General features: G+C 43.2%; 1 protein-coding gene across 5 annotated transcripts in view; it reads left to right on the top strand.

Annotated features, from left to right (window-relative positions):
* The first annotated feature begins 4,631 nt into the window (after positions 1-4,631).
* The window catches only part of LOC129822054 (MAP/microtubule affinity-regulating kinase 4-like), a 62,744-nt gene continuing 50,863 nt past the window's right edge, over positions 4,632-16,512 (top strand). For 3 of the 5 annotated variants that reach the window (XM_055879922.1, XM_055879926.1, XM_055879923.1), the window contains exon 1: positions 4,632-5,699. In XM_055879922.1, the coding sequence (XP_055735897.1) occupies positions 5,652-5,699 (48 nt within the window). In that variant the 5' untranslated portion in view covers positions 4,632-5,651. The remainder of the gene's footprint in view (positions 5,700-16,512) is intronic. The other 2 variants (XM_055879925.1, XM_055879924.1) reach the window with 1 other exon arrangement.

Below are 16,512 nucleotides of genomic sequence, written 5' to 3'. Positions count from 1 at the left end.
TTTCAGTACCAAGAAAATGATAGAAACCACTTCAATGCTTCATCTGTGACCGCACTGCAATCAGTCTAGGCTGTGTCTAGGGTAAAGCACACTGATACTATCTTGCTGTCACGGTTGTCATAAGAACGGGACCAAGGCGCAGCGGATGTTGAGTTCCACATATTTATTTCAAAGTGAAACTTAAAGCAAAAACAATAAATCAATAAACGAACAACGAAACTATGTGATGCACAAACACAAAACAATGTCCCACAAACACAGGTGGGAAAAATAGCTACTTAAATATGATCCCCAATTAGAGACAACGATTACCAGCTGCCTAATTGGGAATCATTCAAAACGCCAACATAGAAAAATTAAACTAGAACACAACATAGAAATATTAAACTAGAATACCCCCTAGTCACGCCCTGACCTACTATACCATAGAGAACAAGGTCTCTCTATGGTCAGGGCGTGACACTTGCTGTGCTTGATAATGTAGAAAATGCAAAAGGCACACACATTTTGATGGAAAATATAGTATTTGTAACCTTATTATTACATAGTAATGTGCTGTGCTGAGAGAGAGAGAGAGAGAGAGAGAGAGAGAGAGAGAGAGAGAGAGAGAGAGAGAGAGAGAGGCGCAATGGTCTGTTTAGCTGGTTCACTTTCTATTTCTATAATGTAAACTCAGCATAAAAAGAAATATCCTCTCACTGTCAACTGCGTTTATTTTCAGTAAACTTAACATGTGTAAATACTAGTATGAGCATAAGATTCAACAACTGAGACATAAACTGAACAAGTTCCACAGACATGTGACTAACAGAAATTGAAAACTGTGTCCCTGAACAAAGGGAGGGTCAAAATCAAAAGTAACAGTCAGTATCTGGTGTGGCCACCAGCTGCATTAAGTACTGCAGTGCATCTCCTCCTCATGGACTGCACCAGATTTGCCAGTTCTTGCTGTGAGATGCTACCCCACACTTCCACCAAGGCACCTGCAAGTTCCCAGACATTTCTGGGGGGAATGGCCCTAGCCCTCACCCTCCGGTCCAACAGGTCCCAGACGTGCTCAATGGGATTGAGATCCGGGCTCTTCGCTGGCCATTGCAGGACACTGACATTCCTGTCTTGCAGGAAATCACGCACAGAACAAGCAGTATGGCTGGTGGCATTGTCATGCTGGAGGGTCATGTCAGGATGAGCCTGCAGGAAGGGTACCACATGAGGGAGGAGGATGTCTTCCCTGTAACACAGCGTTGAGATTGCCTGCAATGATAACAAGCTCAGTCCGATGATGCTGTGACACATCGCCCCAGACCATGACGGACCCTCCACCTCCAAATCAATTCCGCTCCAGAGTACAGGCCTCGGTGTAACGCTCATTCCTTCGACGATAAGCGCGAATCCGACCATCACCCCTGGTGAGACAAAACCGCGACTCGTCAGTGAAGAGCACTTTTTGCCAGTCCTGTCTGGTCCAGCAACAGTGGGTTTGTGCCCATAGGCGACGTTGTTGCCGGTGATGTCTGGTGAGAACCAGCCTTACAACAGGCCTACAAGCCCTCAGTGCAGCCTCTCTCAGCCTATTGTGGACAATCTGAGCACTGATGGAGGGATTGTGCGTTCCTGGTGTAACTCGGCAGTTGTTGTTGCCATCCTGTACCTGTCCCGCAGGTGTGATGTTCGGATGAACCGATCCTGTGCAGGTGTTGTTACACGTGGTCTGCCACTGCGAGGACGATCAGCTGTCCATCCTGTTTCCCTGTAGCGCTGTCTTAGGCGTCTCACAGTACGGACATTGCAATTTATTGCCCTGGCCACATCTGCAGTCCTCATGCCTCCTTGCAGCATGCCTAAGGCACATTCACGCAGATGAGCAGGGACCCTGGGCATCTTTCTTTTGGTGTTTTTCAGAGTCAGTAGAAAGGCCTCTTTAGTCTCCTAAGTTTTCATAACTGTGACCTTAATTGCCTACCGTCTGTAAGCTGTTAGTGTCTTAACGACCGTTCCACAGGTGCATGCTCATTAATTGTTTATGGTTCATTGAACAAGCACGGGAAACAGTGTTTAAACCTTTTACAATGAAGATCTGTGAAGTTATTTGTATTTTTACAAATTATCTTTGAAAGACAGGGTCCTGAAAAAGGGACGTTTCTTTTTTTGCTGAGTTTATTCGTTTCAATCACCAAGCATATATCTCAGAGCCTAGAAGCATGGCAAGTAAGTCTATGCTAGATGGAAGTGAGACCGTCCTTAACAGGCATGACTAGGTCTTTTTGTTTAGAGTTTTTCACCCTCTTAAGATTCTTGTGATCAGGTTGGTCTCATAATAGACACAGATATAAAGGATAATGGTAGAGAGTGGGATTATTCAATTTGTGAACCAAAATGTGGCAAGAGGTTCATATAAATGCTGAAATAGTTGCAACTTGAAACAAGGATGAAAAGATGAAAGTACTGTAGGCCTATGTGCCTCCCCTGCTGTTTGAAATATGCCTCCTTGTCTTTACAGTTCAAACTCAGACCAGTTCAGAGACTGGAAGTATTTTGACTTCCTGATGCTGCACTCTACCCTCTCTCTTATTTAGACTACACAATTGGAAGAGGGTTTTCGGGCTTAAAGCTGCAGGCAATCATCATGTCACAATTCTATGGATAAAATGGGGTTTTGCTGACGATACAATAAAACACTGCCACCACATAAGTAAAATAATCATCAATAACCACAAGATGACGCCATCACAACAGTTATAAGGATGCCTCCGGCCATGATGAGGCTACTACTCCACTAGGTGGCCCTCTACAACATACAGAATTGCAACACAGCACAGAAAGCAAACAGGATGACATTGCAACTTCTCACCAACATTATGTTATCTAAAAATGTCAATCAACAAACAATATCAACATAACAAGCAAAAGTATGATGACTATACATGAGATATTTAGAAACATAATTCCTAAAAATGCCAATCTTACCTATTTCAATGGTAACTTAAGCAATGCATTATTTTGATGTCGATATACTCTTGAAAACCATGATGTATACAATCAATGCTCTATATTTCTCTCTATTTGGTTCCTTTATCAATTTGTATTCAAATAAACAGTTGGACAACATCTTCAATCATTTTTGAATTACAGTCCAGGCTCGTCAAATATGATAATGATTCTGTTCACAAAAAATGATTTGTAAACTTTGAACAACAACATCCTAGGCATCAGGACCAGTCAGGGTTGGACAGACTCTTGATTAAGGGCAGAGCATGGCCTCCAGTGGGCCTCCAGACCTCATCATCTCTGCCAGATTAGAGATTAATGCAGTGGGGGGTTGGCTGTGGCGCTGCCTACCAACAACTGTAATTAGAACGTTGAGATGACTAGGTCTGAAATACAGTAGGTCAACTGGAATAGAGAGAAGTTACAGTACTTTGTAACTCTCCTCCAGTGGTGTCAGCGCAGAAACAACCAGTGTCCGAGTAAATGTAAAGCATTTTGGCGTTTGGATAACAGTGGACCGTTCATGTTGCCATGTTATTATAGGCCTATATTGAGTGGGCTTGTTTTTTTATTATAACGTAGAAGCCAAATAGTTAAAAGGGTTCAACACTCTCTCAGCTGAAGTTGTAAGGTAATATGTTTGGAATTAATGGACTACTAATGGGTTATTAATACAGTACTAATACTATTAATTCATGAAGCTATATCAAATCAGATCTGCCAAGAGTCTTGAGTCAGACAGTGGAGGCTCTGATGGACAGTGGACCTGACTGGAGGTGGTTTGTGTTCAGTTCCTCAGGGTCAACCAGGGATGCAGTGGTGGGGCTGGGCCCTGGTCGATCACCCTGACCTACTCCGTGTGCACACATCACTTACAATCATGTCCAGGCTCTCTCTGTGGTACACACTGTGGAAAGAGCAGCACCAACTGACGGCCACACTTTACCTGCCTTTGCACATACCCCATTAGGAGTATTGAAAATTCCACATAAAGCGGTTTCCAAATGATTTGGTCCCAAATGACTGCCTAATGATGCTTCGGGACAAGATGCTGATTAGAGAGAGTCTGACGCATGGAACTTGTCAGGTTCACACTGTTTCAATAGTGACTCACTTTCACACACTGCTCTTCAGTGCTCTCACACTGCTCTTTCCACCCATGCAAAAGCAAGAAAAGCGCTAAACCAACATCCACTATATGCCTATCTCAATAACAAAATACAACGATCCTGGGGACCACAGCAGAATGAGGTGTTCATGGGCCCAACCCTCTTGTGTACGATTTGTACAGGTGAGACTAGTCTTTGGTGGTGTGCTTCTGCTGTCATCGCCCACTTGGAATAATCTATAAATAGACGTGAATAATATAGCTAGATTAAAACATAGAAATGCTATACACCAGAGAACAGATGGTTTGTTCTCACAACAATAGAAATTAAATACAAGTACAGTAGTTGTTTGTTGCTTTGTTTAAGTGTGTCTATTTTAGACAGGGCGCTGTCACTACTGTTGTCAAATGCCCAAAAGATGCTGTCTGCAGTGTCAAGTGATGACATTACTGCACAGAGTATTGCTTGCCAACGTGGTTGGCGTGTGGTTTGTGCTGGTAACTGCTGTTCTACCGATGAATGAATGGGGAAATTGTCTCTTTAAGTACATGGGGGAAGGGTGTGTTACTGAGCCTCCGACGCAGCCCTGCCTATTATTTTGCTTGACGTTCTTCCTTCTTGCTCTTGTCATACAGTTTGGGGAGGCCTTTTTATGTAGGCAAATGTTACAACAGATAGTAATGAAGGATATCGGCAAGAATCCAAGATAAATAATTTTTCTAACGTTGATTATTATTCGACGGCTACTTTTTCGGAAGTGGTCCATCGCGAGCATAAAGAGAAAGGGGGTAACTGTACATTCGCCGATGCTCTATCAGCAATTGTCATGTCGTTGTATTGTTTCTTTTGACGGTTAATTATTAAATAATCAACTATGAAATGCGGGTTGACAATTAGGCTTAAGTCGTTTAGTGTTTTGCCTTGGGAGTGGTTGGTTTTGCGAGCATCATTTGGCACCCCCCCAAAAATTACAGATTTCTCAACGACAGACATCCACCCATGGTCGTGGTACGCGCAGACTACCTGACCTATGTTTTTTGTTTTGACAATTGTTTTTATTGGATATAACAAACTTCTGTGTTCCGGACATACACCCACAGGCATCACTGGACAACATAATTGCTTTCTAAAAAATATTTTTAGTATAGTAATGGTGCGATAGTTAGAATAAACCCATTTTGGTTTCATTTTATTTCCAAAATGAAGCACAGCATTGATGCCTTTCTTCACATGAAGAATCAGCCAAACATGAAGTGGATAGCCTAGTAAGTAGGCTATTCAGACAGTTTTCTAGACAATTGTCTGTATCCTTTCGTGTTCGGTGCTGCCCTTTTGCAATGAAAATGAGTATTGTTTGAGGATACAATTCTGTCTCACTGCTCTCGAACCTGGGGTTGCGGGTAGGATAGGCGTCTATTGCCTTTGAACACTGGCTAGGCGGTGGAGCGGCCAATGTCGACTGTTATCTTCGGTAGAATATAACGTTAATCCTGTACATACCTACATACAAACCAAGTTGGCATTTAGTCTAATAGAAAGGATACCTCAGGGACAATGTCTTCTCGTGCAGCACTACCTGGGAACGATCGGAAATCGGACCTCGTAAGTATTTAATACATTTTACGGTCTTATATAAGCTTTTGTTTATGTCAGACAGTCATGTGAATTACACCGTATAAATGGAACAGTGGCATAGAATCAAGCAAGGTGACAAGTAAACGTATTAAAAAACGACAGGAGGATGCATAAAGCCGATGCAACCATTATTGATTGATGGGGGAAGGCTTTCTGTAGCCTATTTGCACTGCTGTTAAAACCATAATTAATTCACTCTGTACATTTTGTTCAAGTGAACAGAATAACCCATAATACATCATTTTGAGAGAGCACATTCTGTCCCTAGAAAATCTGGAAATCAATAATGATACAACTGTAACACTGTCATACCAGTATGTAATAATATGTCAATTCAATGTGAAACCAATGTGGCCGAGTTAATGCAGTGGCAGGTTTGTATACAGCCTCTCAGGCACATATGTCACTTTGGTTTCAATGTCTATGTTTCACACATTTTTTTTTAGGAATGCTGAAAAGAGTACATTTTGTTAATCACCATCGAAAAGCTCTTTACCTCTTCTAATTCCCATCAATCATGAAGGGGATGTTTGTCTTGAGTCTAGTTTGCTCAGTACAGTATCAATGTAGAATAACAGAGCTTAAAGGGACAAGTAGCTCACCAGTTTCGCACAGACCTTCTTTACGGATGACTGGCATTTGAAGCTAGACAGTTTTATCTGTTTATTGGCAGTGATCCTCGGCCAGACACTTAGAAGTATGACAATCAACCCAGTATTTTGATCACAACATTGGACAGGCCCCAGTTTATTTCTTTATTTACATAGACGAACAATAGATAAATAGACAATTATATTAGGCCACGCCCACAGAACATATTACGTTCTATTGTCTGCTGATTGTTGTTGCTGTTATTTGTTGATCATCCTCTGCTACAATAAGTAACCATTCAAATCCTATATCTAAGCAGGTCTCACATTACCGTGGCACTGACTTGGTCCTTCCTGGAAGGAGTGGCAAACAATAGTGACACACTAAAAGGCACTACAAATGCATTTGAGTTGAATTAACAAAGCATTATTGACAGGTGGATATATCAGAGAGGGATAGGGTCTGTCTCACCCTGCTGTGCCCACCCTCATCCATAGTATTAGGGCATGGCAAGATGTTTGTTGATTGGTGGGGTGTAGGGCTATATTAGGATAATATTATGTTACTACACAATAGATGGCCTGAGCTTACATTGTTTTTCTAAAATATTTATTTAAAGAAAAGGCATAGAAATCTTCGAGACATTCATGAAGCAGGTCATGCTTGTTATCCTTTTCAGAAAGGATAGACTTCCAGAAGGACTTCCATTCACATCAAGTGACAATACGAGAGTAAATATTTGATAACATGATTCTCTTAATTACAACCACTTTATGCTCACTTCAAGGAATACAAAACAGAGTATTGTGTGAAAGCCCATGTTGTTCCGAATGACTGTGTGATCTCGCTCTCCGTGGCGGATGTGAGTAAAACTTTTAAACAGGTTAACACTCGCAAGGCTGCCGGGCTAGATGGAATAACAGGGCGTTTTCTCAAAGCATGCGCAGACCAGTTGGCAAGTGTCTTCAAGGACATTTTCAATCTAACCTTGTCCCAGTCTGTAATCCCAACATGTTTCAAGCTGACCACCATTGTCACTGTTCCCAAGAACCCCAAGGTAACCTGCCTAACCTGCCTATATGACTTTTAAAGGCTGGTCATGACATCAACACCATCAACACCATCATCCCAGACAAAAGCATTATTGACAGGTGGATATATCAGAGAAAAATAGGGTCTGTCTCATCCCAGACACCCTGGACCCACTCCCAATTCGCATAGCGCCCCAACAGATCGTCAGATGACGCAATCTCAATTGCACTTCACACTGCTCTCTCCCACCTGGACAAGAGGGAAAATAACTATGTGAGAATGCTGCTCAGTATTCAACACCATTGTCCCCTCCAAGTTCATGACCAAGCTGGGGACCCAGGGACTGAACACCTTCCTCTTTAACTAGATCCTGGACTTCCTGACAGGAAGGCCCCGGGTGGTGAGGGTAGGCAACAACACCTCTGCCACGCTGACCCTCAAGACGGGGACCCTTTAAGGGTGTGTGCTTAGTCCTCTCCTGTACTCCCTATTCACCCACGACTGCGCGGCGTTGCACGATTCCAACGCTATCATGAAGTTTACTGACAACACGACGGGGGTAGGCCTGATCACCGACAGCGATGGGACAACCTACAGGGAGGTCAGAGACTTGGCTAATCATGGACTACAGGAGAAAGAGGGGAGAGCACGCCCCCATCCATCGACGGGGCTGTAGTGGAGCGGGTCGAGAGCTTCGCTTCAAGTTCCTTTGCGTCCACATCACCAAGAACTTGACAGGGTACACACACACACACAGTTGTGAAGGGGGCAATACAGCGCCTTTTCCCCCTCAGGAGGCTGAAAAGATTTGGCATGGATCCTCGGATCCCTACAGCTGCACCATCGAGAGCATCTTTGCCTCGCTGCATCACCGCTTGGTATGGCAAATGCACCACCCTTGACCACAAAGTGCTACAGAGGGTGGTGCGGACAGACCAATACATCACCGGAGCAGAGATCCTTGCCATCCATGACCTCTATATCAGGCGGTGTCCCAGCCACCCAAGCCATAGACTGTTTACTCTGCAACCATCCGGCAAATGGTACCAGAACGGTTCTCAGAACAACAGGCTCCGAGATTGCATCTACCCCCAAGCCATAAGACTGCTAAACACACATACTGTATACACATACACACACGCTCGCTCGCGTACACATACACACACTCGCTCGCACACGCATATCGACACAACACAAACACACATACATACATACATACATACATACATACATACATACATACATACATACATACATACATACATACATACACACAGGCACTTTTAGACTCATCATTTGCTGCTGCTACTCTGTTCTTTATTTTACTTTTATTATTATCTATCCTGATGCCTAGTCACTTTACCCTGCCTTCATGTACATATCTAGCTCAAATACCTCGTACCCCTGCACATAGATCTGGTACTGGTACTCCCTGTATATAGCTCCATTCTTGTGTATTTTATTCCTCTTGTGTTACAATTTTTATTTGTCTTATATTTTTTAATTAATAGAACCTGGGTCTGTAGTGACGCCACACTGTTAAACTTGATTACATTTACAGCACAGATAATCAAATGAACAGACTCCTCTCATCACACCTATGTTTTTGAAATGGTCAAAATGTTTCTGCACTGAGACAATACTATACTATTCTATCCACAAATTATCATCTTAAAGTTTCAATGCAGATGTTTTTAATCTCCATATCAAATAATTTCTGGGTAACAATTAAGTACCTTACTGTGATTGTTTTGAATAGCTTCTTAGCAAAGAACAATTTCTCAAGCAAGAATTTTGCTAGAACTGTCTGTGAGTGGTTTGTGGGGAAGGGATAACTGAAAACTAGCTCTTATTGGCAGAGTGGTTTGGAACTCTCTTTCATATTATTAGCTAATCTATTAACACATTTACCACATGGTGATGTCACCAGGCAGGCCAACACTCGATCCCAGCAAAACAGGCTGAAATTGTAGACAGCCATTTCAAACAGCTCTTACGCTAAAAGGACATTATAATTTTCACAATTTCACAGTGTTTTTCCAACCTCATAGTGTGGGTATATACATTACACAGGAAAAACATTTGTTTTGCTGCACTGGCCGTTTAACAAAAAACCCATGTTGGTGGTCCTTTATGTGACAGAAATGTTGCAGGCCAGGGATCAAAATGATTGACCTGCTCTTGGAGTCAACTGGGTCAAACGTTCTTTTTGTTTGACATCTCTCAATGGAATCTTAGGCGTCTTTCGCTTCCCAGTACACTTCCCTCCAAATCCGAGATCTATGCTGAGAGAAAAGGAGGTGGCATAACACGAGAAAGTCCACACCGGTCTCCTCCTATCACGTTGCTCGCGCCGTACCTCCCAGAAGGACCCATCTGTAATTAAAATGATTTTAGATTGTATCGTCTTCCTCTGTCTCGTTCCCTGGGACAGCCTGGGGGTGTGTGGGAGAGGGAAAATGTGTTGCATGAAGGTTGACATAGTGTATGTTGACATAGTTGACATAGTGTTGACATAGTGTGCAAAGTAGGGTGGGATGGGGCTTCGACATGTTTTTAAGATTTTGGTAAATCATTGTTAACAACAAACCAGACCTGTGAGGCTGTTGACCTAAAATGCGGAATTTCTTGAACAAGGCTGAGGGTAGCATATTTGGCTCAGTAAACAGTTGATTCAACCACCATTTTCAATATCCACATGAGTTTTTCTGCTAGAAAAGATAGGCCTACACAGTAAATAGACTACTGACCAGAAGATGACATGATGTTAACTCCAGGTGGGGTTTCACTTTGTTGTGCCCTTGTGTAAGACATTACCTATATCCTTGTACATCAATCTGTGTAAGCCTAATCAATGTAAATCCATGTCTGTAAAGCAAAGGAATTTGGTATGTAGGGCAGGCTAATGATGCTTATTCAAAGGCATATTATCTCCCTATCATCATAACTTGAATAATAAACCTAACAACACACATGGTGGCACACATTAGTCATCCAGATTTGAGATTTGCATAATCGCAGTCGCTTCGCACCTCCCGCTCCAGCACGTCCCAGGAATCCAAGTCGTTTTGAGTCAGGCGACTAATGCTGTCTTCGGGCTGGTACAGTTTCGCACCCCCCTACATTGTGACATCCTCTGTATGCCCCTCTTCTCTCGCTTCAATCAGCGCCATCTGGTAGAGTGACCATTACTCTCACTCTCCAGTTGCCCAGCCAGTCCCATGAATGGAGCCCATGTAAGCTCAGTTTCTGATGTTTTGATCAGTACCTTTACTTACCTCTATACATTTCTTATCCAGCTCAGCTTGCAAATATACAGAGAACGCTCAATATTGAGAACAAACTTTTAGTCATACATTTTGCATATAAATGTTTTGTTTTATTTACCTGTCAATAGTTTGTCCCTTTTGCAAATAATTCACGAGCCTCTATATTGCAACCACATGCAGGTCTGAATGAATTAACAGGTTTTTCTTGGTGGCACAGAACAAAGCCATTGTGTGGCCTTGGATTGATCGATTCATGATTTGGCTGTCTCTACATGAAAAGGACTCCTCGAATCCCATTGAAGATATGCAGTTCACATAGGATTGTTCAGTCTGTTGATTTGCATTGAACAGCACCTTGTATCAATGGTGGGCTATACTTGACCTGCTCATCTTGTTAAAGATGACTATCGTCTAGTAGAAATGACCTTGATTTACTCCCATTCATATGACCAAGTAAGCCTAAGTATCAGGCCAGTTTTGGTTGTGTTGAACTGGTTTAGTTGGAAAGCTGTCAGGACAGGAGTCTATTTAAATTGCTTCAAGCACATTCGCACACAGCTCCCTGCTGTGTTACGTAACCGCTGCACTCTGGTGTCATTTTACCTGTGTGTCTCCAGGTCTGAGTGTGGGGCTGGGCGATATATTGCGACGACCGGTATACTGGTATGGATCCACATTTTTACAATACCATCTATAACGGTATTTTGATACAGTGATAAATAAATGCAAAGTTCTACAAATTGGACTACGTCACTGTCAATTTTGTCCTAGTTTGGTTGAGTATAAAACCATCAGAACCGACAAAGACCAATTAAATCCCTTAGAATTAATGTGTGGCCTTTTTAGTGTCATGCAATACTCATAAAGCCTATTAAGATCTTTTAATATTTGGAAAAATTAAAATATTTGGGGGGAAAAATCCATATTTTTTCCATATTGTCCAGCCCCAGCTGAGTAGGTTATCTAGCGATGCATAACATGCTGACCAGACGCGTTGCTTGCGCCAGCGTTGCAAAATACATTTACACATACATGTTATTCAATCATTGCACCCACAATGCTCGCGAGCGTCTGCGTGGCCAGGCGCTAAAATAGAACTTGGTTCTATTTGTGATGCTCGACGCGCTGCAAGTCCTGCCTCTCCCATCTCCTCATTGGTTTTTAGGAGCATATACTCATGTGGGTGATTGAAAGCTGAACTGAGGTCTACACTCCGGTAGGTTGTGGCATTTCAGGTAAAATAACAATCCAATGTTTATATCCCAGGACAAATTAGCTAGCAACAGCAAGCTAGCAAGCTTAATTTCCATACATGTTTAATGCTTTTTGACCTGTCCCCAAATTAATATAATTGGTTCTGAGTTTGTTTTGATATTTCAACCTGCGTGTTCTGATTGCGTCTGGTGTGGGGTGGTGCATGCAAACGCACGCGCGCGGTCTGGTCAGCATGTAAGACATCTGTTTCACCTGGGCCTACTGTCGCTTTCCAGCGCGACTAGGCTGCGCTAGAGCATTCCACTCCTGTGTTCGACTGCTACATTTTCATTGAGTTTGAAATAGATTTCAGCTGAATGAATTGAGTGAACATTACAGAAGTGTCACATTCAAGTCAAAAGGTAGTCTGTTGGGTAAACTGTTTCAATTTCCACAACTGAAGGGTCACTGAAATTTAGCAATTTCTGGATTTAGAAAAAAGGAATGTGCTTTTTGTGGAAAGATTCTTCATGTAAATTTCATAATTAAAAATGATTTAATCTGGATGAATGATTATTGGAACATTTAAGATTCAGTCCTCCTTGAAGACACTAGGCTTGTATCTGTTCATATAGATGGTAGAGTCCTAGTTTCATTTCATGTCTAGTTTCATATTTTCTATAGTGGACTCATAGAATATGGTAGGATCTATCCTATTTACATAAACCTACTCAGTTTCACTGCACAGTACTGCTCGTCCTCCCCTGGTCTCGACGTGGAGCATCTGTTGATTTTGGAAACGTCTTCAGCAGAAGGTCAGATAGGCATGTGTTCCATGCGACTCCTGTGTGGGGTTATGACCAGAACACAATTGCAAAAGTTGAGCAATATGGTAGGCTTACAGTGATAGGCCAGTCTAGTGACAGCGTTTTGTTCTGTGAGCAAAGCATCCGGTTTCACGCTTTGCATACTGTAGTAAAGTGAACCTTCCTATTGAAGGCTAATGGCCCTGTCTCTCTGAGCCAGTGGTGTATAGATGAACTGTGTAGGCTGTGCAGTGCACTGTAAGTGGCTTTGGATAAGAGCATCAGTTAAATTCATTTCAGGCTTCTCCGTTGCATTGATTAGAGAACCTGACTGAGCAGATTGTGTGTTTGGTTTGTGTGTCGGATGAGAGAAAAAGAGACGGATATCTGACACAGCGAGAAATAAAGCAACATAAATAAGCAGAAGTGCTTGCTGGTAGAGTTCAGTTCTCTCTTTTCATCTGTCTCTGTTGATGTGTGTTTGTGTTACTAGCACGTGCCTATGTGGGGGATTATTAGATCTGTTGCAATGGAAAATTCACTTCAAGGGATGGAATCCCCAAACCTGCCACCTAATACAACATGAACAGATTTGTATCTGTAATTTGCTTAGTTTGTATAGAAGCTTGTCCTATGCGAGATTTGAAAGTGGGATTGTGTGTGTGTGTGTGTGGCCATTTTGTTTTGAACGCATTTGTTAAAGTAGTACTGAATGTGAAGGCTTCAGGCACTCCTCAGAGGCAGATTGTTAAGTTATTCAAGTTTGACCCTCATTCTCTTCTGCTCTTCATACAAATACTTTTGGGAAAGACTTCTCACCTCTTCTGGTGCTGAGATATACTTAGGATTGAATGATCCTGATGATAGCTTTAGGGGTTATTCTAGTATTATATTGGTTAGGGTCCAAGCCCTGAGGGTATGGACCTTTCTTGCTGTAGTATTATTTGCCGTTAGCACATGGTCTTCACATTTCAAGGTTTTGTTTGGGCTTCTCATCTGACGCCAAGGTGAGACATGTGCTGTGAACAACACCGGCTGCAGTGGCTGTGTGTGTCTAGTGTTCTGAAGCCATTATCCGCAGTGGCTTCTCAGCTCTGTTGCTCATGGTTCTGGTAAAACCACAGTGGTAGTTTACAGACTTGACTGACTGAGGAGAGTACATTCAGTCATGAGTCATGCTGTAGAATTCACTGGCAGGCAGCAGAGCAGACTGTCTGGGACACCCAAAGAATAGAGAATGTTAGGTCATTGCTGCAAACTAATCTGCCCTGAACCAACACAACGGTATTTGCCAAAAGATCAGTCAATGCTCTGGATTAACGGCAAAGCAGGTTTTGTGTGAAAATGTACTGACATGTAACTGCTGTGGAACTAAAAGTTATTGAAGGGGATTGATACGGGCAGAAGAAACTATAGTTCACTAGCTCAGTCTGACTTCTGCACGACAGAGCAAAAGATCTGTCAATGTATCTACTAGCTTGGTGCCAGTGAGTAAAGTAGCCTAATATTGGTTCAGTCAGGTTCCCTAATGCAGCTGCCTGCCAGTGAATATTGGGATATATGTTTTGGCCATAGTCTATCAACATTTTTGGACGCTGTCATATTCACACTGTTTTTAACCAAGCTGGATTTCCTTGTCAGCCAGTCCAGGAAACACTGCACAGTTTGATGATGTGACAACGTGGCATGTCACCGTGCTCTTCACGACATTCCAACCATCCACATTGGTAAGAGGGACATAGATTTTGTCACTGGTAACAATTCATATGCCATCATATTTTACTTGGGGTTACAGTGAGATTATACTCTATGGACAGATCCAGCCTGAGTGAAACACTCATCACAGGCAGAGAGAGTAAGTCTGAGAGGCGGTTATGGGGTGGAGGGCATTGTGCAAAGACGGAATGAGTGGTGGCTGGATGGTGCAATCCTTGACCAATCATCATTTCCCCCCCACCCCCGTCACGCAAACTGCACAGCAAAGCTTAGCAGGATGCCTCCTACTGTTTTGTTATGCCGCACACTAGTCGTGTGATCAGAGGCGAACATAGACACAAACCGCCCCCAAGCACTGTCCAGCCTTACTCAAAGACGGAAGCTGTTCACATTTGTCTACAGTGGTATGCCCATAGACACAGATGGTACAGATTACCATGTAGCCTATTAGAATGACATATATGTTAGCACTCATGCAAACCCACGCTTACAGGCTTTTATTGGCCTGTATGCATTTCTTGTAGGTTGCCATACTGACCTAATATCTCAGGGCTGGCCTCACCTTGCCCAGTGATGCACAGGAAACTGAGTGTGCCTCCAGGCTGCTGTCACATGACTGGGTCTGGAATACTTTCCTCTGAAGGAGGTGAAGCCTTGAGCCTGAAATTCTTTCTCTGTTTACCAGCTTCCTTTAGAAGGACATGGTTGAGAGCGAGAGAACTTAGACTAGAAACAGGTATAGCATACTTGTTGGGTGTACTGGTGGGTTTATATCACTTCCTGTTGTTGTAGTTGTGGGCTATGACACGACCTGTATGTCTTTCTTTCTACTTGACTATGACTAATTCTGTTTTGACCCAGCAGCACTTTCCATTTATTTCAGCTGGTTGAATGTTATTTTGTGGAACATTTGAGATTCTATCCATTCCCTATTGTTTACACTCAAACGGATCCAATCTCTCACACTTGATTTTTCTGGTCTTCACCCTCCAGGGTTCTCATGGCCCACACAGAACATTGTTGTAGGAACAAACAAGTAAAAATCACAGGCTTATAGTCACTTGTTTTTTGTTGTTGATATTTTTGTTGTTGTTCAGTTTCACCTCAAAGACTTGTCTGTGACCATACTCTGTTAGACTGCGACACTGCTACAACATGCATTCTGTGTTGTGTCATTAGAAAAGGTGTGGATTGAAACAATGGATAGTTTGGTTTTAGGAAAACGGTTCAGAAGGACATCCTAGCTTGAAGAGTTGTTTTCGATATCAAGGTGTGATTTTTTTAAATTGGGGTTAGAGTATCCCCAGCCGCCTTATGCCAAATCTCTCTCTAGTCTCGCCCCCCCCCCCCCCCACCACCTTTCCAGTCTCTCTATGTATGTATCAGCGACACCATCTCGTACTCAGCCCTCTGCCCTCAGCCTTCATCCCTCTATCTGAATGCATTGGCGTGGCAATCGGACGGAGAGAGAGAATCGATGGGATCTCCTTGAAAGGGGAAAATGGAAAGGGGCGGGGGAAAGAGAGAAACCCAGATTGTGAGGTTGGCTAAAAATGAGAGAAACATACCAACACTAGACACAAGGGGGTTGGGCTCGGGTGTGGAAAGGAGAGGGAGCCGAATTGATTTGTTTTTGGGGAGGGGGAGATGAAGGGGAGGAGGCTAACTTGAGGGCTTGTCACACCTAGCGGGATAGGGATGCAGGCAGGGACAATGGAGCTTGGTTGGAGACGATGCCCAATAGGAGCTCTCCTCCTTCCCGTGGGAGCGAACGAACGAGGGACACGACATGGCAACAGGTGGATGAGAGGAGTGATAAACCAGACTGGTTGAGGGGGATGGGGGGGTTGAAAGGGCTCTGCCAAGAGTAGTCTGATGCAGCACCAAATGCTCTGTTTCACCTGATGTGCTGATCTGGGGTTAAGGCTTGTGCGCTTGCGTGTGCATTGCACATTTATGGTAGTGTGAGTTGGTGTCTCTGCGTGTTTGTGTTCTTTTATAAAAAATGTTTGCTGCAACTTCCCAATGGGCTCGGGAAGGGCAAAGGTCGAGCCATGCGTCCTACGCAACATTACCTGCCAAACCGCGCTTCTTAACACCCGCCCGCTTAACCCGGAAGCCAGCTGCACCAATGTGTCAGAGGAAACACCGTTCAGCTGACGACTGAAGTCA

Source organism: Salvelinus fontinalis, chromosome 24, assembly GCF_029448725.1.
Source record: "Salvelinus fontinalis isolate EN_2023a chromosome 24, ASM2944872v1, whole genome shotgun sequence".
In the NCBI taxonomy this organism is placed as follows: domain Eukaryota; kingdom Metazoa; phylum Chordata; class Actinopteri; order Salmoniformes; family Salmonidae; genus Salvelinus; species Salvelinus fontinalis.
This window is presented reverse-complemented; position numbering and strand designations above follow the sequence as displayed.